The sequence below is a fragment of the Phalacrocorax aristotelis genome, chromosome 2 (genome assembly GCF_949628215.1).
Source record: "Phalacrocorax aristotelis chromosome 2, bGulAri2.1, whole genome shotgun sequence".
In the NCBI taxonomy this organism is placed as follows: domain Eukaryota; kingdom Metazoa; phylum Chordata; class Aves; order Suliformes; family Phalacrocoracidae; genus Phalacrocorax; species Phalacrocorax aristotelis.
This window is the reverse complement of record NC_134277.1, coordinates 55,508,189-55,535,008: the sequence shown is the minus strand read 5'-3', so window position 1 is coordinate 55,535,008 and position 26,820 is coordinate 55,508,189. Positions and strand designations below refer to the sequence as shown.

The window sequence follows — 26,820 nt, the reverse complement described above, 5'->3', positions numbered from 1 at the left end:
AACAACTTAGTTTTGCTGCTTTGTTATAGACATCAGATTCTTTAATTACTTAAGGCTGAAAAAAAAACTTTTAGGATTTATTCATGAAAATAGAATGGGTTAATACACCCATTTAAGGATCCTTCAAATCGCCAACAAACTGCAATTTTTGTTGTTATATATAAGATATACATACATGCAATACGTATATGTATGTATAAAACAGAGCATCCAGCACTAATAAATATTAAACCTAGGCTAAATGGAATCTCAAACAGGTTGCAGTGTCTAATGAGAAGCAATTACTTAAATAACCATTTCATGCTGTTAGGTTCCTCCTTCACCGAAGATGTCACAGTATTCTCTTAACTCTCCATGCCTGCTTTACTTCAAAACCTCTGAGCATAAATTTAGTCACCAGACCAGCATAAGTAAGATGTATGCTGACTTTTCAAGCTTTGCCTGTTTCCTGAGGGAAATACCACAGTTCTCAATTCCTGGTAAGCAAGACAGCCACGTTCATTTTTAGAACAACCAGTTCTGCATCTGCGTTCATCTGCTTTTGTACCTTATGGAGAGGATGTTTGGCAGGGTTGCTTGTAAACGATGATACTGAACATAACCAGTGGGATGGTAACTGGTATCTAAACATAAAGGTCTGGGTCGATCCAACTAAATTTTAGTTGCTTGAAACTACGTAATAGTTGTGTTCCTTATCTGTCATCCATAAGTGCAGCAATAATGTCTGGAATATAACCTAGAGCAGGAAAAAAGTGGTTTGTTAACTATAATATGTTGTTACTGTTAAAACATGCACACCTTTTCCTCACAAAACAAACCAAAAAACAACAACCAAAAAACCGAGGGACAAAAAAAAGAAGAAACTTTCATGCTGGATGAGGAAAAGCAGTAGGAACTACCTTATATCAGATTAGCTTTTTGAGGGTTGTACTTGTCCTTCTTTGTCAGATTTAAAGGAGAGACATCCAGAAAGGCTATTAAGAGGTGTGTTGTGAAATGTTACCCCAGAGATTATTTGGATCAAGAAAGAAGTTGTAAGGAAGACACTTTGTAGACTACTAGTGTTTCAGAAACAGTAACCAATACATTTGTCAGTACATATAGATAAACTGAAATTGATCTAAGCTTTTCTTAGGTGCAATTATTTTACTTGCTGGCTCTACTTTTGGCAATTTAACATAAGATTAATGGTCAAACCGAACAAAGCTATTCATATCTGCCATTGTCTGTGCTAGGTTAAGATGAGAAATGTGAGAGTTTCCCTTGGAGATGTTGTAAAAAATCCAGAGGCTTTTAATTTGAAATAATTCCCCTGATAATGAGAAATAGAAGTTTAGAGCCTGACACACAACACCGGGGTGTGGAGAGTAACACCAGTGGCTCACCCAGCCGCTGTGACGCCAGCCCATGACGGGCACAGCGCTAAGACTGCACAAGGTCAGCAGTTGGTGGGAGGCACCCTGGGCTGACAGGTGCCCTGGCAGTGACCGCCAGGCTGCAACCCGGCCTTGCTCGCTGGCCACCTGGGAAGCTGCTGCTCTCCACCCTAAGCCAGGCAGCTAGCCGAAACCCAGGGCAGAGAACTCTTTCGGTTTAGCACAGAGAAGACAAAGCAGCAGGGGTATAGTAAAGGTAAGAAGAGAGAGAAGTAGGTGCAAAAGTATAGGCTGTTATCCCTGGTCAGCTGATGAAAGCTGCTGCTGTTTGCAGCCTCTGGCTGGCAGGGAGTGGACTCTCATGCAGGTTGCTATCATAAAAGCACTTGGAGGGTCAGGATCACAGAGGTGTGAGGGTTATTACGCTGGTGACCTGATACTTGTGTCCTTAACATTAGGCAGTATCACTGCTCTCATTTCTCAATACTGTGCTGTTATCTCCACTGTGATACCATTTTCTGATTCTTTGTCTCTTCTGTATTTGCACTGTGAGGTCTGATTTTGAGTCCCATGTTTCAAATTCTGTTAATAGTTTATATTTTCAGTATTTATACTTTCCTCTATTTCCAAGTATATCAACAAATGAAAACGTACTTAAGTATTTAAAATATAACAGTCAGTAAGATGAAGTTAAAAAGCAAACAATTATTGGGTTTTATTTAAAAATGAGAAATATTTTCTGTGTTGATTAATACACCTGATATGTTTCTCATTCTTAAAGAATGTGTTCCATTTCAGTCATCAACCCTTTCAAGTGTATGCAGTATTTACATTTTTCTCCCTCCCCTCCTAAAAATAATCTTCTCTGGACGCATTGGAGGCAAACCTCAGTTTTCTATGCTTTCAGTATTTCTGTCTTTGAGCAGCCTTCATCTTTGAGCAGTCTTAGTGTTAGACTAAATCAACAAAACAACAAATTTCTTCCACTGCTGCAAAAATTAAATTAGTTTTGCTAACTAGAAGTAAAATTACTAGTTGTCATTAATGGAGTTTGTTTCTTAGGAGTTAAATTTCTTGTCTGTAGTGGTAATCTCAAATAACCTTAAGGGAAGTCTCTCCCTCTTCATTAGTTTCTTTGCACCATATAACAAAGCTTTTGACTTGATCCTTTCTGCTTTTGTCTTCTTAGGGTGTCTCTGCATGAATGATGCAACTGGATTTATCTGCATGTGAAGCAGTACTAAAAAAAGGCAAAACTGTGTTTAAAAAGCGCAAATCTTTGAACTTGAAATTCAGAAATTTTACTCATTTTTGGACAAAGAGTGATTTAGAGACTGCTTACATACCCGTCTCTGCTCTGGATTGTGTTTGCAGTCTACCACCTATCTGTTTTCTTTGCTCTGAGGCTTGTGTTGAGCGACTACTCAGCTTACCTGTATGATGTCTGCTCTTCCAGTTTTGCTTTTGGAGACTAGGTATTCTCCTGAGGCAGCAGTTTCTCCTTTGAACTCCAGAGAAGTACGATTTTGATTCTGAAGTATTTCAGACTGCTTAGGTACCCAAAACTGCTGGATAGCTTCATGGCTGCTTTGCAGGGTGTACGGTGATGGCAACAAGAGAATGTGTTGTAAGTACGCACTGTGTACTCAAGATTACCAACACCACAGTGTCATTCACGGTGGTTTGTTATTTCGTAATAGTCCACAGTTATCTCCCTGTACCTAATTGTCCTGCATGGCTCCTGCTTGAGCACCTGCTAAATGGGCTTCACCAGTGGACCCCAAGCTCTACGTGGCTTGTGGGCTGTATATTACCCCATGAGACTTTCTGATGTTGTTCATAGCTATAAGACTTAAATTAAAAGGTTGTAACAGAGGTTAACAAGAACAAAATTTGATCTTACTTGCAGTATGTTACTTCCTTAGTATGGTCCCTAAGGGACTAGCAAAAGTCTGGACCACTAGACTATAAAGAATAAAATATCTAGAAAAATATTTCAAATAATAAAATTAATTAATGTATAAACCTTCATATTGTGCTTAATTAGATTAAACTTCAAGAAAGCAATTTTTAGTACGTGGAGGAAGAAGAGGAAATCCTGCATGAAACATTTTCAGTGCAAAGTGTTAGAGTGCGCTTTGAACAAGAATATTATGACGCTGGTTAATACATTATGACAGCAAGTGAAGAGTTCTTTCTTGCAGTATCTGAACAAAGCCAAAAGGAAGTTACGCCTTCCTTCTAAGTATCTGTGTGCATATTTATAGTATAATTATGAAATGTTAACTGTTTGCAACACTTTTTCTAACCGTAATGCATTTTTCTCTTCTCTCAGTGTTCCACCTGCAAAATCATTTTGATACTTTGGATTGTGGCACATCATATTGAAGAATGAGTTGAACAGATGTACAGGGAGCTACATGATGTAGAGATAACATTTCTTGCTATTCTGGATAGTTATAGGGATGAACTGAATAAGGCAGGATAATAGAAGAACAATACAAAACACTTTACACTTGGAAATCAAAGACTAAATAATACACCTCTATTCTAGTCGTGACTGGTAGGAGACAGAATTACATCTCAGTATTTCCATGAGTCCTGTGTGTTCTGACCCAAGTATCCACAGCAGACCCCCCTGCAAGGTCTGTGTGCAAGGTCTGGCCTTCATTTCTGGCGAACGATTCAGTGTAGCACTTCTGTGAATAAGTATTCTCACGTGTTTAATAGAAAAGATTCACAGAGTAAAAGTCATACTGTAAACTCTTTAGTAAACAGTGACTTGCATCATAACTCTGAGTTTCTTGGTCGCATGCAAATTGCTGCTTAATCAGAGCAAGAAGCTCACAATATGGCTCCTGGTTTCATAAGAAGGGCCTCACAGTGTTGGAAATGAAAACCAAATTGCCTGTAATCGTCTAATTTAGCTGGACAGAGTAATGACACAGTTGTGTTGCTCTTTTTATGCCGAGCTAGTTTGCTTTATGTTGTAGTACCAAACCAACTTGGAAAATTGCTAGTGTCTTTCTGGAGCTGAACTTTCAGATTATGACCTCTGCCTGACTAAAAGACACTGAATGCAGTTTAATACTGAGGCAGTCCCCATCAACAGCATCTCTCTTGTCTTATCTCCCACAGGTGTTATTCCAAATGAAGTTTCAGGGGCTGGAGGACAAACTGAGGTCGGCTTAGTTTTTCTTAATATAATAGCTGGAGTTCACGTTGCGTTTACTCTAAACTGAACTGCGTAAGTGCAACCCTTAGGTTAACACCCTCTCTCCTTTCAGAGCCACAGGAAAGTCCAGGTGGTTTGAAGCAAATTACCTGAGGAAATACTTGTGTGAAGACTTGTCACTATTTTGTGAAAATAGGTTTTTTTTCAGCATTTCTTTTTCTTTTGTAAATATAACAAGGTAATACTTCAGTTACAGGCATCAGAGTTTACTTTGGACAGTTGGAAAACTGGTATTTTGCCATTTAGAAGGTAGTGGTCCATTTTAATAGATGCACTCATCAGTAAGGAATGTTTTATATTAAAAATTCAGTACGTATTATTTTATATTAATAATTAAATATAACTATGCTGTGACCTGTACCTGGTATTTGTCAAGCCAAACCCAATGTCTCTGGCCTTTTCCAAATAAGCAGGAATCAAAGTGGCAGAATAAGCTGAGCAAAGTCTGCGAGAACAATTTGATGATTAGAATTTGAGTTTCATTTTAAATAGTGCATGTTAACTGATGAAGATGAAAAATCACATAGTTGGAGTGTTCTGAGCAGTTTGGTAATCACTTTTAAATAACAGTTTTCTCAAGTCCAAGAAGTGCTTCACATCTCAAGATTCTGCATTGGCAGCATTTGTTTGCAGATGAGGAGAGATAATAAAAAGGAAGCGTGCCAGCACGTCATCCTTACATACAGGTGAGCTCCCAGAGACAATGAAAAAACATGAGAATGCATGGGGAGCATCTCTTTTCATTATGTGTGTACGCAATTAAGTAAGGATGTCTTCTAGACCACAGGGTTAAAAATATTTTAGATTATAAATCTGGGAACAGTATCAAATGGTCCATGTTTCAATCCCATATCCACCACTAAGTTGCTGTGCAGTATTTTGAGTTTTCCAGAACTCATTTTGCTCGGCTGTAAAATGGCTTTTGTTTATTTTATGGGTGTACATACCATCAGACCTACTGACCATTTGTTTCTAAAGCCCTTCAAGAAAGCCAGACATCATGTGTGCAGATCAATACTGAATAATAACCCTGTTCCTGTAGTAGTTCAGCAGGGGTGATGAAGTGTTCACTATTTTCAACTGAAAGGTAAGTTACTCTTCCATTCCTAGAAGTGCCCTGTGGGCCTGTCACTGAGAAGTAGGCCAGACATGAAAGGAATGTCAGGCCTAAAGCCCTCCAGTCGCTTCAACCAGATATTCTGCCCTACTCAGTGGGTGGCAAAGCTTGTAGTAAATCCTTGGAGCTAAAAAAAGGAATTAAGGACGGTGAGAAACACTTCCCTCCAAAACGTTTGAAAAGTAAGAGTAGTAGGGAATTCAGAGTACAACAGGTCTCAAAAAACAATATAGCAGTATCAGGATATTACCTTAAATGCTGAAAAATTCCTAATCTGAAATTCGTTGTGTGTTCTTAGAGATCTGTTACATTCATAGCCTTCACATGTTCTGAATTCAAGCACTAATTGATGGGTCTGGCTACATAAAACTATTGCCTTTGTGCTTTTATATGTAATGGCTTTGTGTAACCACAGAACAAAAATGTGTATTTGTTGTATTTTGTAGTTTCTAGAAACTGTGATGCACGGTAGTAGTATAATTATTCCTAAATCACTGTTTTCCTCTATTCTGCATCCATCAGTTTCATACAGTTGATACTGCACAAGGAAACCGAGTGTTTTCATTAACAACCTATCAAATTAAACAGTAATTGGGAAGAATGCTTCCTGATTCTCCTTGAAATAGTTGCTTACCTTGATGGTTGCAAATGTTATTCAGTACACCTCTTTAAGAATCTGTCATTCTCAATTCCTCAAAAGTGAATTCTGCTGGGTGTAGTATCTCTAGTGATGTGGTTTCAGATGTTCCACACTTTAGCTAAAGGGATCACAGAAATTAAATTGGGTTTTTTAGCTCTTCCCAACTGAGTAGCCTCAGTGTCTCAAGATCTTTGCATGTAGGTTAGCCCTACTGACTAGGAATGATGAAGCAAAATAATTTGCTGTTTCTTAACAACAGTGCTTAAGGGCAAAATATTATCACCGAACTGGAAAAATCCCAGCAGGGAGATAATTGTCTTATGAACATGTATCTCATCCATTTTTAAAAAGCATCCAAACAAGCCATTGTTCCTTTGACCTTGCTATAAGCAGGTCGGCAAGCAAAGAGGAAAACTATGTGTTTGCAAGGATTTGGGTAGCATCACTGTTCTTAATTAAAATACCAATAGAAACACCGAGATGGGAAAACAGCTTGCCCAAGGCCAGTGAGCAGGGCACTGTGGAGGAGCTAGGAATGGAACCCAGGTCTGCTGTAAAGAAGGCCTGTCTCCAGGAGGAAGTTCTTTTTTTAAATATAAGGCCCTTGCCCACACAGTGTTGGTTTTGGGGTTTTTTTAATATTGTGATTATAGAAAAAAAGAACAAAAGTACTTAAGTGAGAGTCTGGTGCCAGCTAATTTAATTTTAAACTTTTGACTGGCATCACTGTTGATATAAAGGATCTGCTGTTTTACAGCATCATTTGCTCTCTTTTCGTGGCATCCAGAGCTTTTAAAGGAAGTACAACAACTAAAGTGAAATGGAAGTTAAGAGAAGGGTTTTGACGCTCTAAACAAAGCAGAAAGGAAATGCTGCTTAACAAGGTAGTGATAAAATGAAGATCCTTGTTTTAGGAAAGTAAGACTCTTGCAGGATCTGAATGTTTTTATACTCTCACTCCATTGTTGGTATAGTTTTGCATTTGTAATATTGACAGTGACTCTAGGGGCATAGTCATAATCTTCTAGAACACTGTCATCTGGTGGTGGTTTTAAGTCACAACATTTAGATAAAAAAGTAAAAACGGCAATCAAATCGGGCTCGGCAAATGCTCTGGTTATCCACCAAGTCCTGCTTTCATATTAAAACCGGCAGGGTTCTAATCACAGCACTACAAAGGATTTACCTTGCACAGCTAATTCTCATTGTGTAGGCTGCAGGTACAATGAGTTGTCACCATTTTCACTGCACTATCAGATAACGTGCTGTCATTTGTAACCTTTGCGCTGAAGTAACGATCAAAATACTTCCTAACAAACTGCTTAGCTGTGCACTTATGTATGCTTTATGACTGCTTTAACATCGACATTAGTATTTTGAATTTTATGAGTAGGAGTAAAAACTGCAATTATTACGAAATGCAACATTCTGTAAGCGGTCAATAAAGAACAGTGGTGTGTACATAAGCTCTGGACAGTAACTCCTGTTACATGATTAGTGCTCCCTTCTGCTTGGGTTTGTTTACTCCATTACCAGTTCATGTTTGTTTATTTTGAAAGTAACTCCCTCAATCTCAAATATTATCCAGTATATTAGGCATTATTTTAACAGCATGATGATGTAAAGAAAAATTCAAACATGGCAAACCTTTCCAAACAAAATATGAATCAACATTAAAAAGTTATCAGAAATGCTATGTATGTTACGTTGCTTTCTTTTATGTCTTTTCATATTTGTGGTGGATGACTGGATTGAAAGAACCAGCTTCCAGCAAATTCATACATGTTTCATAAAGTAATTGGGTTGTAGGTGTGGGCAAGAGTATTGAAAGCCATATTCATAATTTATGCCCAGGGCTTTTTTGTGACTTCCAGAAAGCTGCAGTGACTTAAGGACAGCATTTTAAACATCAGATTAGACTGGAGGCCATACACACAAATACTTCAATCATCATTAGCAACTAAGAGAGTTACTGATTGAGATAGTATCAGATTATTTCAGTAACAGAGTTGCTTGTTAGCTGAACTGGAAGTAGCACTTAGTGGGATTAGTTCAGTTTAAAGTTAAGCAAATTGCTCAGCAAAGGCTGTATGTTCCTGAGCGATCTGAACTAACCCTGGCAATGTAAAGCTATCCAGCTCCTGCCTGCCTCTGTCCCTCTCGAAGCAGCTCCTGTACTCGGGGGACTCAGCACAGTAAGTCAGCAGAAAATTATTTGCTCTTTTGTCAGGTTAGTTTTCTGCAGACTCAACATACAGAAGTGACTAAGGGAAAGGCCTGACAAGCACTGGAGCTAGCGCAAGGCAAGGAATGGGGCTGCAGGAATGTGTGGGCCACTGAGCTGACAATTATGGAAGGCTAGACTGCCATGAAAACAGTCTTTTACATTTATGCTCTATTCCCTTTTCCACAAAAATACATTAATGGCTGCTATATATTTAATTGGGAACAGACCTTTATTATTAGTTATCCACCATAACCAGTGCTGTTCGCAGAAATATATTTATCTTTCACGGGCAGTACAATAACATCATGTTTCTCTTGTTTAGCCTGCTAACTGGTGTACTTAAGGAAGCTAAAAAAGGAAAGGCAAATCTTCACTTTCTACTATTACTTTTACCTTCACAAAGAAGTCAGATCAGGTTGACTCTCTAGAAATAAGGTACTATTCAGTTAAATACAGGATTTTGGCACCGTGTGTGAGAATATTGTCTAGGCATTTCTCTCAGGACTTCTGTGGGGTTTGGAGTAAATGCTTTGTATATTGCCGTAAGTTTTAATCATACTTGTCCAGGCATTAAAACATTTAAAGCCCTTTCAGAAAGGTTATGATTGATAGTATTTTGCAGAGTTATCATATAGGTCTTCAGAATTTGTATACTGCCACTTAATGTGGGATACCACTTTGTATTATCTAAGCCACACTAGACATATAGGCACGTATCATAAAATATCACTGTTTTGTGCCAATTTAAAAGCACAGAAATTCACATTGTCCTCGATTTGTTAAATGCCACCAATCTCTATATGATTAAATGATACAAATATTACTTCACCTCTTCCTAAAACCCAGGTTAGGTACCTCCTGTGGAGAACAGGAGGTGATCATGTACGTTGAAATTTACACAACAAAAGACCTTGCTGTAGTAAAAAAAAAACCCTTGGAACATCTAACTGCCATATGATTACCACATTGGGTTAGTATTATTGCAACTCATTAACAGAGTTCTAATTAATCACCTTACCATTTTCTGTAGCAACTAAGGCTTTAGTGTAGGAAAAAAACCCTTTTATCATAGTTTCTAGTCTCGTACTTGTTCTCTTCCACATAGCTTTTAGTCCTATTGAAACATCTGCACTATGAGAAACAGTCAGAACATACTACCTCAAGCTTTAAATTTCCCAAGGAAATAACACAGATCTCTCTTTTGTGCTAAATACATTTTATGGAAGAATTAACAAAGCTGTTTTTCTATTTCATAGCCGCATGAGCTAGTGTCCTTTCAATTATGCATCTATCCATGAAACTCACATACTACATTTAGTGACTTAGGTTTAAAATGAGAGTGTAATCTGGAGATGCTGAAGAGAATGTGAAAGAGAGCGCATAGGTGTGTGAGAATGGCAGATCTATTAGGAGACTGAAGGTCCTTAAGGGGGTTTCCGAAAGCATCCATCAGGCAATGCCCCTCTCACTTGTTAACCTCTGAATTGTACAGCTGTGCTGGTGCATGTCATATTTAGAGGGAACAGAGGCTACCTGACTGAAGTAGAGAATTTTTGTGTTTTATGGCTGCAGTAAACTTAATTGCACATTTTATCTCGTTTCCTTATGGACTGCTATTCAGGCGTTTTTGCCCCAGTAGTCCTGGAGACTCCCCTATACCTCTGTTTCAAGTCCACCTATAGAAAAGAGAACATAAAAATCTTCAAACTACTTATCTGACTATTACAGCTTGTAGGTTCAGACTAGCTTTCTTTGAAGGTGTTAGAAATCAACAGGTTTTCTCACTAGAAATCAGCAGAGCGTGCAAATCACTGCTCACATCCGATGTATGCATAGTAGCCTTAATGGGAACACAAAGATGATGATCACTACCAGCTTCTCCGTTTATCTACAGATAAATAGACAACTGAAAATTACTTTTTTTAACATGTAGCAAAAAATTAGGAAAAACTAACAGCAGTTATTTTGCTGTGGATTTATCTTGCTTTTTTTTTGGTCTGTATGCAAACTATTTTCTATCCACGTAATACTTAAAGATGACAGGAGTGTACTTCAGCAAAAACATTTCTGGATGTTTGTGATTACCGCATACAGTCTTTGTCATATGGTGCTATACAGAAGACCTCATGGTTCAGCATTTCTTGGAAACAGTGTAATGTATTTCTGGCCTTCATACAGCACTGTCAATACAGCAAGGTTCCACAGAGTCCCCGTGTTGGAGAATGAATGCCAGCTACTGACAGCCGCTCTCTGCACCTACACCAACAGGACCGAACCCCCTCCACCCCCAAATCTCATCCAACAAGGGCTCTAAAGCCATAGGGTTTAACCTAAAGCGGTCAAGAACGTTCCCCCTCCCCCCGCCCCAGTTTTCAACAGATAATAGTAACGGTGGCAAACATTGCCCTTCCACTTTAATGGTAGTGTATTTGTAAGCAGTATACCTCAGGTTTACGAAGGGAAGAGCACTCAAAACGTTTCAGGGTGGACTAAATAAAAACAGCATCACTTTCTTATCAGCAGATAGATTTTCAGGCAGTTTCAAAAAGCAACTTTTGACCATTTTTGAGTCGGAAGTTTTCAAAAGCCCAAGAACCAAGCATCCTCTTATTACCGTTTAATTACCTTGTGATAAGAAGGTACCCGCTTCTTGGGCTTGTGGAAGCTTCTGCAAGCTTGTGCATGAGTCTGTCACTAACCAGCCCGGGGGTTGTGTCAGCAAGGGCACAGAAACCCGTTACTGCATTCTGGCACATCATGTCTCGGCACTGACTGGCCATACCCCCGCTAAGATGAAAAGGGTTTACTTATAGTTACTTGGCCAGCCCTCCAGCGCAGTCGCTATGGCAGCAAAGGCCAGAAAACAGGCAGCTGGAGCCGAACGGCGTCCCGCTCCCCGGCCGCGGGCAGGGCTCGCTGCGCCCGCTCCCCCTGCCCACAGAAACGTGCCCCTGCAGGTGCCACGGAAGGGAATGCTGGGGTGCACCGTCTCAAGGGGAGGAAGGCCGGAGTTCACCTTCTCCCTTCGTGGCTTTATGGGAGGCAGGACCCGAGGGGTACCGGACGCCACAGCTGCCGCCGCCCCTGCGGCCTTCCCCCCCGCCCCCGGGGCGGAGCTGGCGCCCCGGTGGCGGAGAGGTTTGAGGTGTCGAATCAGCCAGTTACGGCGGCCCCGACAGCGGCGGGAAGGCGCAGCGAGGCGGCAGCCGGTGGGACTGTGGTTGGCGCTCCGTTTTCCTCCTTCCTGACAGAAAAACGATGACTCGACCGTGGGCGGGCACAGGTTGCTCTCTGTCCGCGCTATTCCCAGCACGGCGCCGCCTCCCGCCCCGCGGCCGCCGGGGGGGAAGAGAAGGTAGGGAGGGAGGCAGCAGCGCCCCGCCGCGGTCCCGGCGGCCAGAGCCGTCCGGGCGGCACGCCGCCATCGCCCGCCCCCCGCTGCCAGGCGGCGGGATGGCGCTGGGAATTCCGCCGTGAAGTTTGCGCCTCACCGCGCCCCGTACCGTGCCGAGCGCGCTCCTCCACGTTGGCGGCGCAGGCGCAGTAGGCGCCACGCTCACCTGCTCCGCGGCGGGGGGGACCCAGGTCGGAGAGGCGGCGGCGGCAGCGGTGGTTTCGCGGGTCCGCGGCGGGCGGAGCTCGGTCCCTCCGCCGCCACCCTCCCCTCTGGCACCCCTCGCCCGCTGCGCGGGGCCCCGCTCCCCTTTCTCCCTTTTGTCACCATGTTCAAGAAGCTGAAGCAGAAGATCAGCGAGGAGCAGGCGCCGCCGCGCGGGATGGGGGGACGGGCGGCCGCCCTCCCGCCGCAGGTACCGCGGGCGTGGGGTGGGGTGGGGCGGGGCGGGGCGGGCGGGGGGGGTCAGTTGGGGCCTGTGTGGGGCCGGTATGGAGCCGGCGGGGTAGGGCCGCGCTGCGCCCGGGGAGGCCTGGGCGTCCCGCTGGCCGCGGGTGGGACCGCTGCCCCGGCCGCGGGGGGACGGGGAGTATCGCGGCGCAGGCCTTGGCCCCGGCGTCCCGCCGGCGGCGGGAGCCAACTTTGTTGTCAGCAGCCGCCAACTTTGTTGTCAGCAGTCGCCGCCTCCGAGCTGGGAGCCGCTCCGGGGGAGGCCGAGGCTGTCCCCTGGCCGCTCTCCCCACACAGGCTGTCTTCTGGGGGAGCGTGGAAGCCGTCTCTTGCTTGAATGTCAGACAGAGCGAAACAGAAGCGGGTTTTTCCTTCAGCGATTAAAGGAATGACGCTGTCGTGTGCGCTGGATAGCAACCCGGCACTGACATAGCTAGTTCTCGTTTTCTGTCATCTGAATGTGCTTTTGCTTCCTGTAAGCCCCTTCTGTTGCCATCGCATAGAGGGCTGATCTGCCTACTTTAACCTTATTCTGCTTACCTTAAACTTATTCTTTTTTTTTTTTTAAACTGTGGAGAAATTGAGACTATAGTATAGAGCTGAGAACAAGGCATCTTTTTCCTTTTAGTCATTATTTAATTGGCCATTTTTCTCTTGCGTGTACTTTAGCAAAATTATGATTAGTATTGGATTCTAGAAGTTACTGTTTTTAAATTATAATAATGCACATTAGGTATGTCATGGGGGCAGAGTGTCTCTGAAATACAGTATCAGTATCCCTGAAAACGACAGTGGCCAAAAAAATGTTGTGATGATTTCGTGCATGTGTCAAAGCAGAGTAAACTCATTCTACCAGTTCAAATTTGGGTAGAAAGACTTTGACAACTTAACTTTGTATTGGCAAACTCTGCACTGAAAATTATAATGTGTGTCTATGTCTCCTTGGCTTTTCACTGGGTTAAGTATCCTTTGTATCTTGGAATCTAAAAGTATAAAACTGGGATAAAATCTGTATCATGTGAATGCTAAACTAGACGCAGATAATTTGGTTAATTTTTCTAATAGGCAGTCGGTTGCCTGGGTTTGATCTGAATGTAATATGAACCACTGGGAGCTCTGACACTGCATAGCCTCTCTATTAGACCATGGTTTCAAAGCTGCTGACATTCAGCTATGTAGTATCTTTTAAATCTCTCATTTGTCAAACAGGGGCAATATTTTTGGAAATGGATCTACTGTAAAGCTTTATGTAACTTGTTGAGTTTTATTTTAAGCCCTTTCATAGTTATTAACTCTGGGTCTTCTCTAGTTGGTGAAGGTAAGTACATTTTTGTCAGCGGCAGTTTAGAGTGCTGTCCTGAATTGGCATTTGTGGTTAACTTTCAATGCAGTGTAAAGAGATTGAGCTGCAGAGCTTACTATTCTCAATAAGCAGTAGCTAAATTATTATACCATGCACACAATATTGTAACCCACTTAGTTCAGGATACTCAGTGCCTGTGTTAAAGGGTCGGCACTTGCTGACAGTGTTCTGGATAAATTTGGGCCTGAGTGCACATGTGCACCCAACAGCATAATATATTGCAGTCTTTATTTGGCTGTTAAAAGTAACATTGACAAAGTACATGAAACCTAATACAGGAGTTTACGATAAATGATACTTTGACCTAGTCCGCTATACTGTGGACAGAGTAGATCATGTAACTCAAGGGTTGACATGAGTGGAAAGGCAGAAGCAGAAAATGAGAACAGAGTTTTTTTGGTGTGTGTAAAATAGTTACCTTTCAGTATTGCTTATTCTTCAATTGCTCTCAAGTACTGCTAGAGGGAAATTAGAGTTAAATTTTATCTTAAAAGTAAAATAGGCTGGTCAGTTTATTCCTTATATCTTATTTGAGAACAGATTCTGTAGGTGAGGAAGGAGCGAGAAGGTTTTGAGGCCTGTAAAATGTACTGGAGTCTTGCAGAGGGTGTGGAATGTTTTTGTTACCTTGCTTTTAGTAAATCAGATCCTTAAAATGCATTCCACTTGTTGGGTACTCTGTCATCATATAGATTATCAGCTACTTCCTGTTGAGACACTGTAAAGCCAGATTTTCCAAACACTTAACTTCTCTTACTTTTATGAGACTTCTGTTCGGATTCGTTTTTGCCATCTTCTTATTCCCTGTTGAAGGGAGTCTTCACTCACCATATCCTCTCTACTCTATTTGTATTTTCTGCTTTGAGACCTAAAACTTGTAATTTGTCCTCTGGTTTGTAGTGTCCAAGACTAAGTTTACTGACCTAAGACTGATTAAATCTGTAGGTAAAATTGCTCAAGTGTACCACTTCTTCTGAGGAGGCCTTTGTAGGCCTCACACTTTTATATGAATGGTTAGCGAACTGAAGTCAGCGTGTGAGATTGAGAATACCTGTGCTCTGCCCCTCACAGGCTGAAGGACACATCAGTTTTTAACTGCTGACAGGGAGAAAAAAAATTCTGTTGCAATACCAAGTGTCTCTTGGACTGGTACTTGTTGAAGATGGTCACCTGACAAATAGGGATGAAGAAGTGGAGACATTCCATGGATTTTTTGCCTCAGTCTTTAATAATATTCATAGACCTTGGGCTGCCTGGTTCTCTGAGTTGGAGGGCCACAAGTGTGGAAACAAGAACCTTCCATCTGTGGACACTGAAATTGTAAGGGACCAGCTGTATCAGCTGAATGTTCACAAGTCCATTGGGCCTGATGTGATTCATCCCAGTTTACTGAAGGGACTAGCAGATATTACAGCAGGACCCCTCTTGATCATCTTGGGAGTCTGGGGAGGTCCCCGCTGTCTGGAAGCTAGCCAATGTTGTTCCAATTTACAAGAAGGGCATGAGGGAAGACCCGGGAAACTACAGACCCGTTTGTCTAAACGAAGTTCCTGGAAAAATGAAGGAGAAGATCATACTGGGTGCTATTGAAAGGCATTTAAAGGACAAGGCACTCATCAGGCACAGTCAACACGGATTCACAAATGGAAAGTACTGATATCCTTCTACGATATGGTTACCCACCTAGTGGATGAAGGGAAGGCAGTGGATGTAGTTTTTCTGGGATTAGTAAGGCTTTTGATACTGTCCCTCGCAGCATCCTTCCGGATAAGTTGTCCAACCATGGGGTAAGCAGATTCACAGTGTGCTGGGTGAAGAACTGGCTGAACAGCAGAGCTTAGAGGATTGCAGTGAATGGGGCTACAGCTGGCTGATGAGCAGTCACCAGTGGTGATCCTCAGGGCTCAATTTTAGAGCCAGTCCTGTTGAATATTTTTATTAATAATCTGGATGCAGGAGTTGAATGCATCCTTATTAAGTTTGCTGATGGTCCTAAACTGGGAGGTGCTGTTGACTCCCTCAAGGGACAAGGGGCCCTGTAAAAGGGTCTGGATAGATTGGAGCACTGGGCAGTCATTAATGGCATGAACCTGAACAAGAACAAATGCTGGATTTTGCCCCTGGGATGGAGTAATGCTGGACACAAGTCTAAATTGGGGGAGGAGTGGCTGGAGAGCAGCCCTGCAGGGAGGGGTCTGGGGGTCTGGCTGACAGGAGGCTCACCAGGAGTCAGCAGTGTGCCCTGGCAGCCAAGAGGGCTAACCACATCCTGGGGTGCATCAAACACAGCATAATCAGTCAAGAGAGGTGATTATCCTGCTGTACTTAGCACTGGTGTGGCCTCACCTTGAGTATTGTATGTAGTTCTGGGCTCCACAATTTAAAAACAGTGGTAAGGTACTAGGACTGTGTCCCAAAGAAGGGACCAAAGCCAGTGAAGGGGCTGGAAGGCGTGTCCTCTGAGGAGCAGCTGAGGTCATGGGGCTTGTCTAGTTTGGAGAGAAGGAGGCTGAGGGGTGACCTCACTGCTCTTGACAGCTTCCTGAGGAGGGGAAGTGGAGAGGGAGGTGCTGATCTCTTCTCCCTGGTACCCACTGCCAGGACATGTGGGAATGACTCAGAGCTGCATCTGTCAGTAGGGGTTTGGACTTGACGTGAGGAAACATGTCTTTCCTGAGGGGATGGTCAAACCCTGGAACAGGCTTCCTGGAGAGGTGGTCGATGCCCAAAGCCTGTCAGTGTTTAAGAGGCATTTGGACAACGTCCTTCATACCGTGCTTGAACTTTTGGTCATCCCTGAAGTGATCAGGCAGTTGGACTAGATGATCGTTGTAGGTCCCTTCCCTATGTTCACTGTGAGTCGAATAACAATGAAACTGTTATTTGCCTGATACGCCAGGGGTTTTTCAGCTCCTAAAACACTTTCGAGGACACAAAACACAAAGGCTACAAGTGGAAACAGGGTGTTATTTTTATTTGTATTTATCTGAATCTGTTTCAGAGCCAGTGCTCACAAGCATTAACACAACATGCACGTGTAGCCAAGAGCAGGCTGTGTTCTTCAGTTCTGCTTAAAAACCCATCCCTTGCAGTCCGGCAAAGGCAAGTCACACAGCTGCAGAAAGTAGCAGCAGGAACACTGGCCAAGCAGTCCCTGTTTCTTGGAGAGTGAGAATGTGAAGGATGAGGATCAGGATGACCACAAACGAAGAAGAGGTGTGTGGCACCGCGGGGGTATTTTCCAAAGTATGACACAGTGATGACAGGCACAGTTTTTGCCTTCCAAAACCTTTGTCACTGCGCTTCTTGGCCAGTGATGCAAGAAAAGCGCTCTCGTGCCTGCCCTGCGCTCATATTGCATGCAGGGAGAGCCGGAAAGTGGCAGCTCCTGGTGGTGCAGCAAGCCTGGTGCCCTTCCAAGCACAGGCTGTTTTGCACAAGCAAGAAGCCCCAGGGAAATGGAGCCAAGGGAAGAGCAGAGCTCGCTTCTGCTCCAAACTTGCAATGGGCGAGAGAGCCAGAGAGAGCCAGGGCACAAGGGGCACCTTGGAGGTGCAAGAGCAGCAGGCGAGAACTGGGCAAAAAGGGCCCAGAGGAGCCCTGACAAGGGGCTGTGCTCAGTGCTACAGAGGACAAGAAGCAGCCCCAGGGGCCACCGTGGGGGCCTGCCCTGGGAGTCGAGAAAGCTTCCTCCCCCCGGATGCGGGGCACGAGGGCCACCTTCGTGGAGCAGCAGGCACCTCGCCAAAATGGCCCAAAGGAGCCCTGGCAAGGGACCGTGCTCATTGCTGCAGAGGAAGGCAAAAACCCCCAGGGATGCTTGCTAGCCCACCATGGGGGAAAAAAAGCCTTCCTCCCCCCAGCTGCAGGGCACGAGAGGCCATCTTCGTGGTGCACGAGCAGCAGGCAGTGACCCAGCTAAAAGGGACCAGGGGAGCCCTGACAAGTGGTCATGCTCCATGCTGCAGAGGAAGGCGAAAAACCCCCAGGGACCAGTGCCAATCTGCCCTGGGGGAAAATTCCTTCCTGACCCCAGCACTGGCGATCGGCTACTCCCTGAGCATGTGAGCAAGACCTGTCTCCTTGTCCCACAAGCTGGTCATGCCTCCCAGGAGATGCCCAAGCCCTATTCTCCCTCAGCCTGGAGCCATCTCAGGGGCTTCTGAGAGTGGCCAAATGCTGCTGGCCTGACTGACCGTGGGGGCAAGAATCCTTCCTGTGCCTGCTGGGACACCAGTGGGTACTCCAAAGCACTGGGACCCCTTGCAACATCTCTGCATCCCTTTCCTTGACACTGCTGCCCCTGGTTCCACAGGGGATGAGGACGGTGAGCTCTGCAGTGCTCCTCAGGAAGGCATTGCCTTGGTCTTCCACTGCTATCCAGCTGAAAAGGCCTGATAGCCTTGGGTACCTCCAGGGGTTGGTGGTTCTTCTCATCTCCCAAGGGGCTTGCGTCTGTTCCCTGAAGGCTGAAGCAGGATTTCCATCCAGCAGATAGGCTTTGAACATGGCCCCACTGGGAGCTGGCCTTGCAGCAGAAAACCTCCAGCGTCCTCATCCAGTGTCTTCCTCTGTCAATTCCTCCAAGTAATTCCACTGGTTCCTCAAGGTCTTCCTCTCAGATGTCTTCAGGCTGCCCCTGGGCCAGCGCTGGCATTGGCTGCTGGACGCTGCTGCTTTTATCCTGTTCCAGGGCATTGTGACTGCAGCGTTGATGTCACTGCATTGCTGGGTGATGTCCGCCCTGTTGGCCAGGCAGCTGGTCTGGATGATCCCTTCCAACTGGCCTAATCTTTCTGTTCATTGCGTAAGATCAAAGAGTATTCATGGTGCAGAGGTTAGTGCTGCTGAAATGGCTCTCCATTGACAAGAAGCCTGAATGCAGTAGTGAAAGCTGAAGAACTGTTAAGGGTAGAATAAAGAGAGATGTCCATACTCCTTCAAAGCAGTAGCAAAGTGGCGATGAACATTTGGAAACACTTTTCCTGGTGTATGGTGAGGGCCAGAAGCAATCTTTAAAACACTGGCATTAGATTAGGAAGTAGGAATAAAAGAAGGGGGGTAGGCTGTTGGCTTGATTCAATTGTTGTTTTTCAAACTATATGAATACTTTTGGCATGAAGTCTTTCTATGGGACATAGAGCTTTCATGGTGAATGATTTTTCAGTACTGGGTAGGGTGTTTGATTTCTGAGTTGCATTTTCAGGTAGGAAGATTGGGTCCACTTGGTTAGGCCTGTAATTATGACTGATTTTGGAATAATCTTGTGTTTTCTAATTCATTATTATCCAAATCTTACAAAACTCATATGTGAGTGTAATTCTCAAAAAATACTGTCTTTTTTGATAATGTCTTTTCAGTGGTCTGGTACTCTATCAAGTTTTAGAACATCCAACTCTGTCTTGTGAGACAGGCATTTTGCAAGGCGGAATTTAAGTATGCAACCTCAATGATGGTGCTGCCACAAAGTATTAAAAGGATGTGTGGTAGTTATGGGGCTTTTTCAGTTTGTCTTTTGTTTTGTATTTTTTGTGGGGGGGGTGGTAGTGGTTTGCTTATTTAGTTGGTTTGGTTTGGTATTTTGAGGGGGGGGAAGGTTGCAACACCTTTTGCATTCCGGTTATACTGTAGAATATACCTATTGAGGGAACTTGCTAATTAATTTCTTTGTACATAGAAGCTTGTTGATATTTTAGTGTCATTATGTTTGCACTCAAATTTTACATTTGGATTTTGAAGTATGAGGCCGGCAAGCTACATTTGGGTTGGGTTGGCATGGCTTGTTGCAGCCTTACTCAGCATGAATTTGTGAATTTTTTTTTAATATATCATCAGTGCTGACATGAACAGTAAGTTCCCATTGACTTCATGAAATGTGTCATTTTCTTCTGCCCTTTTTCTTTGTTTAGTTTGTTTTATAAGTGTTGTTTGGGTTTTTTTCTTCTTTTGTCAGGTGTGGGGTTTTTTTGTTTTCTTAAAGGAATCCGATGGTATTCTGTATGTAAATGCTTGAATCCCTGACAGTTTGCAAAGCTGTTAAACCTGAGGCAGCTGTACTGTGTCGCTGAAGTTTTGAGTTTCAAATGTAGTCTAAGAGGACTATGGTCAGCAATAATCAAAATAACTGATTTTATTGCATGGTCTTGTGGCTGATTCATGACACATTCTTCTCTGGAGACTTTGTAGTAAGGTAGAACTTGTCACAGACAATATGTGGAAATAGTGTTTTTCTTTAAAGGGAAAATCTAGACCAGGCTTTACTATAGTTAGTAATTGTTGAAATCAATTATGATATGGAATAATTAGTTCTGGACTTAATACTATTACTTGTTGATATATGTGATCTCTGTGTAGGTCCCTTCCAGATCCCTTCCACCAGCTGGCAACAGAAGCAGGACATCTTCATTTACAGATCAGAATGATGAAGGCACTTTAACACCAGACAAAGAGGTCAGTTGACAACTGCTTTTCTGTATTTTTCAACTTTAACTTTAAAAAAAAAATCTGTCTTTGTGTCCTTGATTAACTTTGGTTTTTATTCCTTAATCTCATTATTTTCTTTGCATTGATAGATGTGAATAGTCTAATTTTTAGGTTAAATACTGAATTGTTTAGTAAAACAGGCCTTTAAGCTGTAGTGGTGAAGCCCTAGATTAGGAAACCTTTTAAGACCTTCTTCAGGTCTTAGAAATCTTACCCTGAACTGAACTTGAGGTAGCAGGACAGAAATTACGTTCAGAGAGACTAACTTAGTTTTTTATGCCTCTTTTGGTTGAAAAGCTGGGGGAATCCAGTTCACTGCACAGGTAACTTGAGGTGGAGGAGCCTAAAGGCTTAGACTGAGCCCTTGTGGATGTTTATAACCATATCAGTAATAATGATAAAATCTACCCTTTCCCTGCACCCCCACCCCCCAAAAGAAACAACTGACCAACCAGCCAAAAAAACCCCAACCAAAACCCAAAAGCCCAAACAACAAACCAAACTGATTCTAAATTATCAATCATGAAAATCCTTCTCACAGAGCAAACAGAGGACATAATCCACACTTATTTTCTTTTCATGTTGAATACTATGGCTTTTTTGAAGTGGATTGATTAAAAAAGAAAAAACAAACAAACAAAAAAAGCCCTGACTTAGCAAGCATGAAAATAGGCCAGTGGAGTAAGGCAGGGAACTTCTGTGATTCTGTGAACTTTATCACAGGAAATACTGAATTTCTAGCCAGAAAATTCAGCTGCTGGGTTTTGCTGCAAAAAAGATGTGCTTTCTTGCAGTGGGACAATCCATTTTAAGACCATGTTTTCTTCAGGAGAAATACCTGAAATTTGTCTTAGATTCTATTATGAATGCTACCAGTGATTACAGCTTGGCAGTTTGCTTCCTGCAATGATAATAGAAAATAAAGGAAGAGTACCTCATGATTTTGTTGTGTGTTTTGGAAATGCCATATTGAGTTTTCTAATAAATGCTTATTTTCTCTACTGTTCAGTATATATACATATATATGTATGTAATGACTTCCCTCTGTCCCTGGAGCAAGGTTTTCTGTTAACTGATGCCCCAGAATGTCAGCAAGCAGTGTCACCCAGGATAAATACTGCATTCTATTCTTAATGCAGAGCATAGAAGTGGCATATTGCTCCATAAGTACTACCACTGTAGCCTAGAAGGAATGAGTTGGTGCCAAGAGTCGGTGTCATCGGTGACCAGTGCAAACATAAACATTCCCTTTTTTTTTTAAATTTTATTACATGTATCCATTGTAGGATATACTGGAGGCCTGTTTTGGCCAAGGTTTTCAGACTTCTTAAGCAGCAAAAGCTCATTGGAATGTGAATTTTGAAACCATGAGACACAGTGATGTTCCTCTGTGGGGCTGATTCACTGTTTTTTGTCTCTTTATTAAGTTGTTGATGCCTCTCATTAACTTGGTGGTGCCTACACAAAAGGAAGAGATCTTCCTCTCTCTTTTCAGTGCGAAATAAAGGGAAAGATTAAGCGGTAACACTCCTCATCCCTTCTGTTATACAAGTACCAACTGCTTTTCTGCTCAAATAGTATAACTCTCACATTGAGTGAAAGGCAGAATACTTTTCCTTAACTTGTATTTATTTTTGAGGATGTTTGCTTTTATACCAGATCTGGAAAAGGTTTGTGAGCCTTAAGGCTTATATGCTTTTACAGTTTTATCACTTGATTTAGTGAAAAATACTAGCAATACTTTACAGTTCAGCTAACATTTAAAAAATAAATACATTTCCAAATGTTGTTGGGTGCTACTGATATGTCACCTGTATGTATAAATGCTTTCTGTAGTGTTCATTATTTCTATGGAGAACTAAATTTTGTCTTGTACTGCTTCATTAGATATATGTTACCCCCCAGCAGACTGTTTTTTTCAGACTGCTTTTCCAGACAAACAGGAGAAGCAAAGAATTCCCCACAGGACATGCCAAGTTATGTTAGAAGAACATTGTGCTCTAAATACAGTGGTTACACTGAAATGATCAGAGAGGCAGAAGGAGAAATAAGATTAAGAAAGGAAACAGAGTACTAAAGTGACCTCAGACTTACAGTTATCCTTGGGCTTAGGGAGCTGCTAAGAGAATTTTACTTGTGAAACTTATCCTGTAATTAGAAATTCAGAAAGTAGTGAAGCTGCTAAGGGAATGAAAATATCTTCTTTTCCTGTAAGGAGTGATTTTAAGTCAAATGGAAAGTTTCAATGAAAGACAGATAAATTTAAATGATCAAGGTGTGAAATCTCCTTTCTCCAAGTATATCTCATAAATGTTAACAGAATGATTAAAAGCAATTTGTTGTTGTAATTTGTTTGTTGGATTAAATTGTCATAAAATTCAGTTCAGTGGCAGTATTACTATGCTCAAAGAAAATCCATATATTACATACTATCTCTGAAAACATATGCCCTGATTATATGGGGGTGTGATATCTTTTGGGAGGTGTTTTTTGCAAGTGTTCTCATTTGATCAGGCAGTTACTTTATGTACAGGTGTCAATGGGTGGCAATGAACTGCAGTTGGACAACATTTAATACACTGAAAATATATGGTTTTTGAAGAGTATCATATGCTGCAACATTCTTGCAGTACCCGAATAATTGCTACCTCTTTTGGTACTGAAAGCTAAGCAAAATTACAGTGTTTCATTGTTCTCTTGTATGTTCTCTGTCCTCCCTCTGGGCTTATTATGTTTTAGTATGTCTTTAATAGATGATGTTTTTGGATTTTTAGTGTAATATCAAAGTTGCAAGTATTGAATGTGACAGCTTTGATTTAAACTCAGAATATTTTTAGAATAAAAACAATTTCAGAGTGATTTGCATTTGTAAATGACAGCATTAGTCTGATCAAAAGAATTACAAGAAAACATAAAGGCAAACATTCCTGACTTATATTCTGCAGTGATAAGAATTTTTTTTTTAAATTTCCAAAACATTCTTGGTTTAAGAAAAAAAACTTGTATGCTCCATTCATGGAATACTAGGTAAGTTTCTTTTTCATGCCTACTTTCTTCTTCAGCTTGTATTTTAGTGGAGCTGTGGATCTCCAGAGGCAGTGTTCCGCAGAAGCTCATACTATTTTCGTGTATGAGTAAAAAGCAGAAGTCTGTCTGGTTCTGTATTCTGCTCTTGCCAGTAACCCATAAAATATGTCTACAGTGTGAGATAAAAGCATATATTGGTACTTCCGTAGAACCTTTTCAGGCAATTTGAATATCACGTGGTCTCTGAGTTGATCTTGATGCCATTTGAAACAGCCCTGGATGATTAAAACATGCTTACTTCGTGCTTCCAGTCTTTCTAGGAAAGAATAGTGTTTGGTTTTCAAACTGTTAATGCATTGACTTTTGAACAGAATTTGAGGTGAAATACATGAGTTGTATTCAGTATAGTTCCTAGAAGTTCAAAATTTTCTTTAATATACTTACAAGTCAGGCTGACCTGCAGAAGATAACAAAGCTAGTTTGGAGCCATCAACTGAGAGCAAACAGCTGATAGCTTGCTGTGGATGACCTACTAGTCATGCAGATCCAAGTATCACTCACATCCTCATGAGTGTTATGGAAGTGACAGCAGAGCACAATATATATAGCTCTTCTTAGAGCTAAAGATAAACTAGCTAAGGTGCTTTTCAGTCTCACTTTAGTGCTATATCATGACTGTGTTTTTTAGATTAATTGAAATGTTCTTCTAGTGTGGGCTATTAATAAAGCAGAACAAGTAAAGCTGAAGTAATATTCCTTCAGTAACTGTGTTAAGGCTGCATCTTTCCAGTATTCATAAATGTCATTTGAAGTACTTGTAAATAGACGTTGCCATGCAAAGAAGTTAGTGATTCAGATACGTCTGTATTTTTTTCCTTTCTGACATGCAAATTTAAAGCGAAATTGTGGAGGCTGCATAACCTAGTTTGTATCTAAAGCCTGGATTTTACAATTCCTGATGCATAGACCAGCATGTTTAGATTGCTGATCAGAATGAAAAACAAACCAGAAAAGAGTTGTGTTTGATTTCTGTACTACCTCCTTCTGAAAATGCAGTTCTGCACTCGCAGGTTCTGGGGCTTTTTTAATTGCAGAGGGAAGCCTTGAACTTTCAGTTCTTTGGGTTTTCCTATACCCTGGTCACAGGAGGGTTGAGGCATGAAAGGTTATGTTGCAAATTGCACATTCCTTCTATAAATAAATATTTGTGTAAATCAGCAAATCACTGAATTATTCACAACTTTTTTCTGGCGTTCTCCAACTTGGACAAATAACCAAATTTATGTATTTATTTTGCTGTGGGGAATGAGTTACTTGTCAGTAAGAGTTGAAACTCTAAACCTTTAGCCTGGTAGCTGGCAACCCCCAGGTCCTTGAACTAGATGAGCAAGTACTGGCTTGTCTCTTAGACAAGCTTGTAGCCTGATTGCTTTCCCTCTATCTTACTGTGCTTGTATACAACATAGCAAAACTGTCCATGTACAATTACAGAAGCTTTTAAGCATTAACATACTACAAATGCACATATACCATAATACACTTTGCTAACAAAATTTATTAATTTGCTTGATAACAGTTTAATCTGAAATTTGGAACCACTGATTCTCTTCTTTTTTTTTTTTTTTCTGGAAGGGAACAATGACTGCCTTTGGCTATCAAATGTGTATTATATGTATGTAACATGCATTGATTCAACTACTGCCATCTCCAGAGCAGTTAGACCCTGTTAAATTCTAGGTTTTGTTTCACAGTGTGTTAAGGAAGCCCTTTGATCTAGGGATTGCATGCACTGTGGCCTTAGCACCCCACTCATCAGAATTTTAGCAAAGGAAGATTTGAGCATGGTAATTCTTCAGAGGGAAGAGGAATAGCAAGAATAATATGAACACAGTTGGGTCTGGAGATCAGAAAGTCAAGAAAGAGCAAGTAAGGCAGCTTAACATAGGCCAAACTTGAGGGCTACAGACACTGTTCATAATTTTGGAAATACAAAGTTTATTTAAAAAATAACTTTATGTATGGTTCTTTGGTAATACTGAAGGAGACAGCATCATCTGCTGCCTGGCTTCATCACCTAATTTGCCTCATTTGTAACCTTCTCTTCAAGATAGAAATGTTTGTTGGTTAGTAAGATTTTATTTGCCAAAAAACGAATAGGAGTTAAATATTGTGACAAAAGATCAGCAATATCGTAGCCTTAATTTGGTGCCTGAGATTAAGGTCCGTATGGGGTAGGGAGTTTATTTACCCTGGAGTATATTTGAAACAGAACTTTGGAAGATCTTAGTAGTATTTATATAGCAAGCTTCAAGTGTGATTTAATGGCATTCAGAGGATTAGAGAAGGTTAGTTAAAGGTTTATTTACATCTTTCCACATTCGGTCTGTTTCCAGTATGCTTCAGCCCAGTTGGCTTCCTTGCTTGTCTAGTTCTATTGATCGCATTACTGGCATAGTGCTAATGTGGTGCTAGTGATACATTACACAGTATAGCACCAGATATGTTTAATGTTTCTGAAGCTACTAAGATAATTCAGAGTGGGTTTTAGGCCAGACCGTGAAGTGCAAGTGGAAATATTTATATCTGTTTAATTTTGGCAGACTAGCAGGTTGTTTCTTGCCTTTTCTCCAGGCATAGGTGAATAGGTCTTAGTGCCTCCCTGCCCTCCAGATTTAACTAGACAGCTGGTTTTAAAGCCATACTGAATAGTTGATTAAAAAAATTAAAGAGTGCAGATAAAAACACAGGTATATATTAGAAAGCATTAGGTAGTGTAATTATAGGACTCATTAGACAGCTCTGTTTATAATGTAGCTGTAAAAACATAGCAGGTAATGAGCTGCTGGAGTAACAAAAATACTGTGAGCAAGCACTTAAATATTATTGTTGGGCACCCAACATCTGAGAGTGGAGGATGAACTCACTAATGAGAAGATGCAGCCGGTTCCAAATGTGCTAGGAAATGCCTCTCTTGGACCATGACTGAGTATAGTCTGTTTTTGGTAGCTATTTGAAGTGTGAATCTCTTGGCTGCTAGGGAGGAAATGTTTTGCAATTTCATTTTGATGCGGTGGTTACTGTTCTGCCCCAGTATTGTTGTCTTCTGCCCCTCTTTATTTGCAGGGTTGGCTCCTTCTCTTTTGCACTATCCTTAACTCAAGCCCTTTATTCAAGTAGGGTGAAGCTGAGATGATCTAGTGATGTTCTTGGATCAGGGTTCTGACTAATGTCTGTGAAACTCAACAGTGTTGTTAATTGCATTCTACTGTTTATGTAAACTATTAGTTGTGATAAAGAGGGTGGAGTTTTATGTCTGAAAACTCAAGCAGTACTGCATCAGTTTATATTCACAAGCTTTTTTCTTTCTTTTTCTCAAAACCATAACAGTTAGTAATGTGGATTGGCATATTTTAGGCTGTGGATAGCTTGGATCTTTGATATTGCTAAAAAGGAGTTACATACACTCCCTAACACTTGCCCACCACGTAGTTTGAATGAATTTTTAAAA

The 26,820-nt window shown here is 41.7% G+C and overlaps 1 protein-coding gene across 5 annotated transcripts in view; it reads left to right on the top strand.

Annotated features, from left to right (window-relative positions):
• Window positions 1–11,935: 11,935 nt before the first annotated feature.
• GOLGA4 (golgin A4) overlaps window positions 11,936–26,820 on the top strand; it is a 71,773-nt gene continuing 56,888 nt past the window's right edge. For 2 of the 5 annotated variants that reach the window (XM_075083643.1, XM_075083641.1), the window contains exons 1-2: window positions 12,130–12,404; window positions 20,157–20,252. In XM_075083643.1, the coding sequence (XP_074939744.1) occupies window positions 12,318–12,404; window positions 20,157–20,252 (183 nt within the window). In that variant the 5' untranslated portion in view covers window positions 12,130–12,317. Of the gene's footprint in view, window positions 12,405–20,156; window positions 20,253–26,820 lie in introns of all 5 variants that reach the window. The other 3 variants (XM_075083644.1, XM_075083645.1, XM_075083642.1) reach the window with 3 other exon arrangements.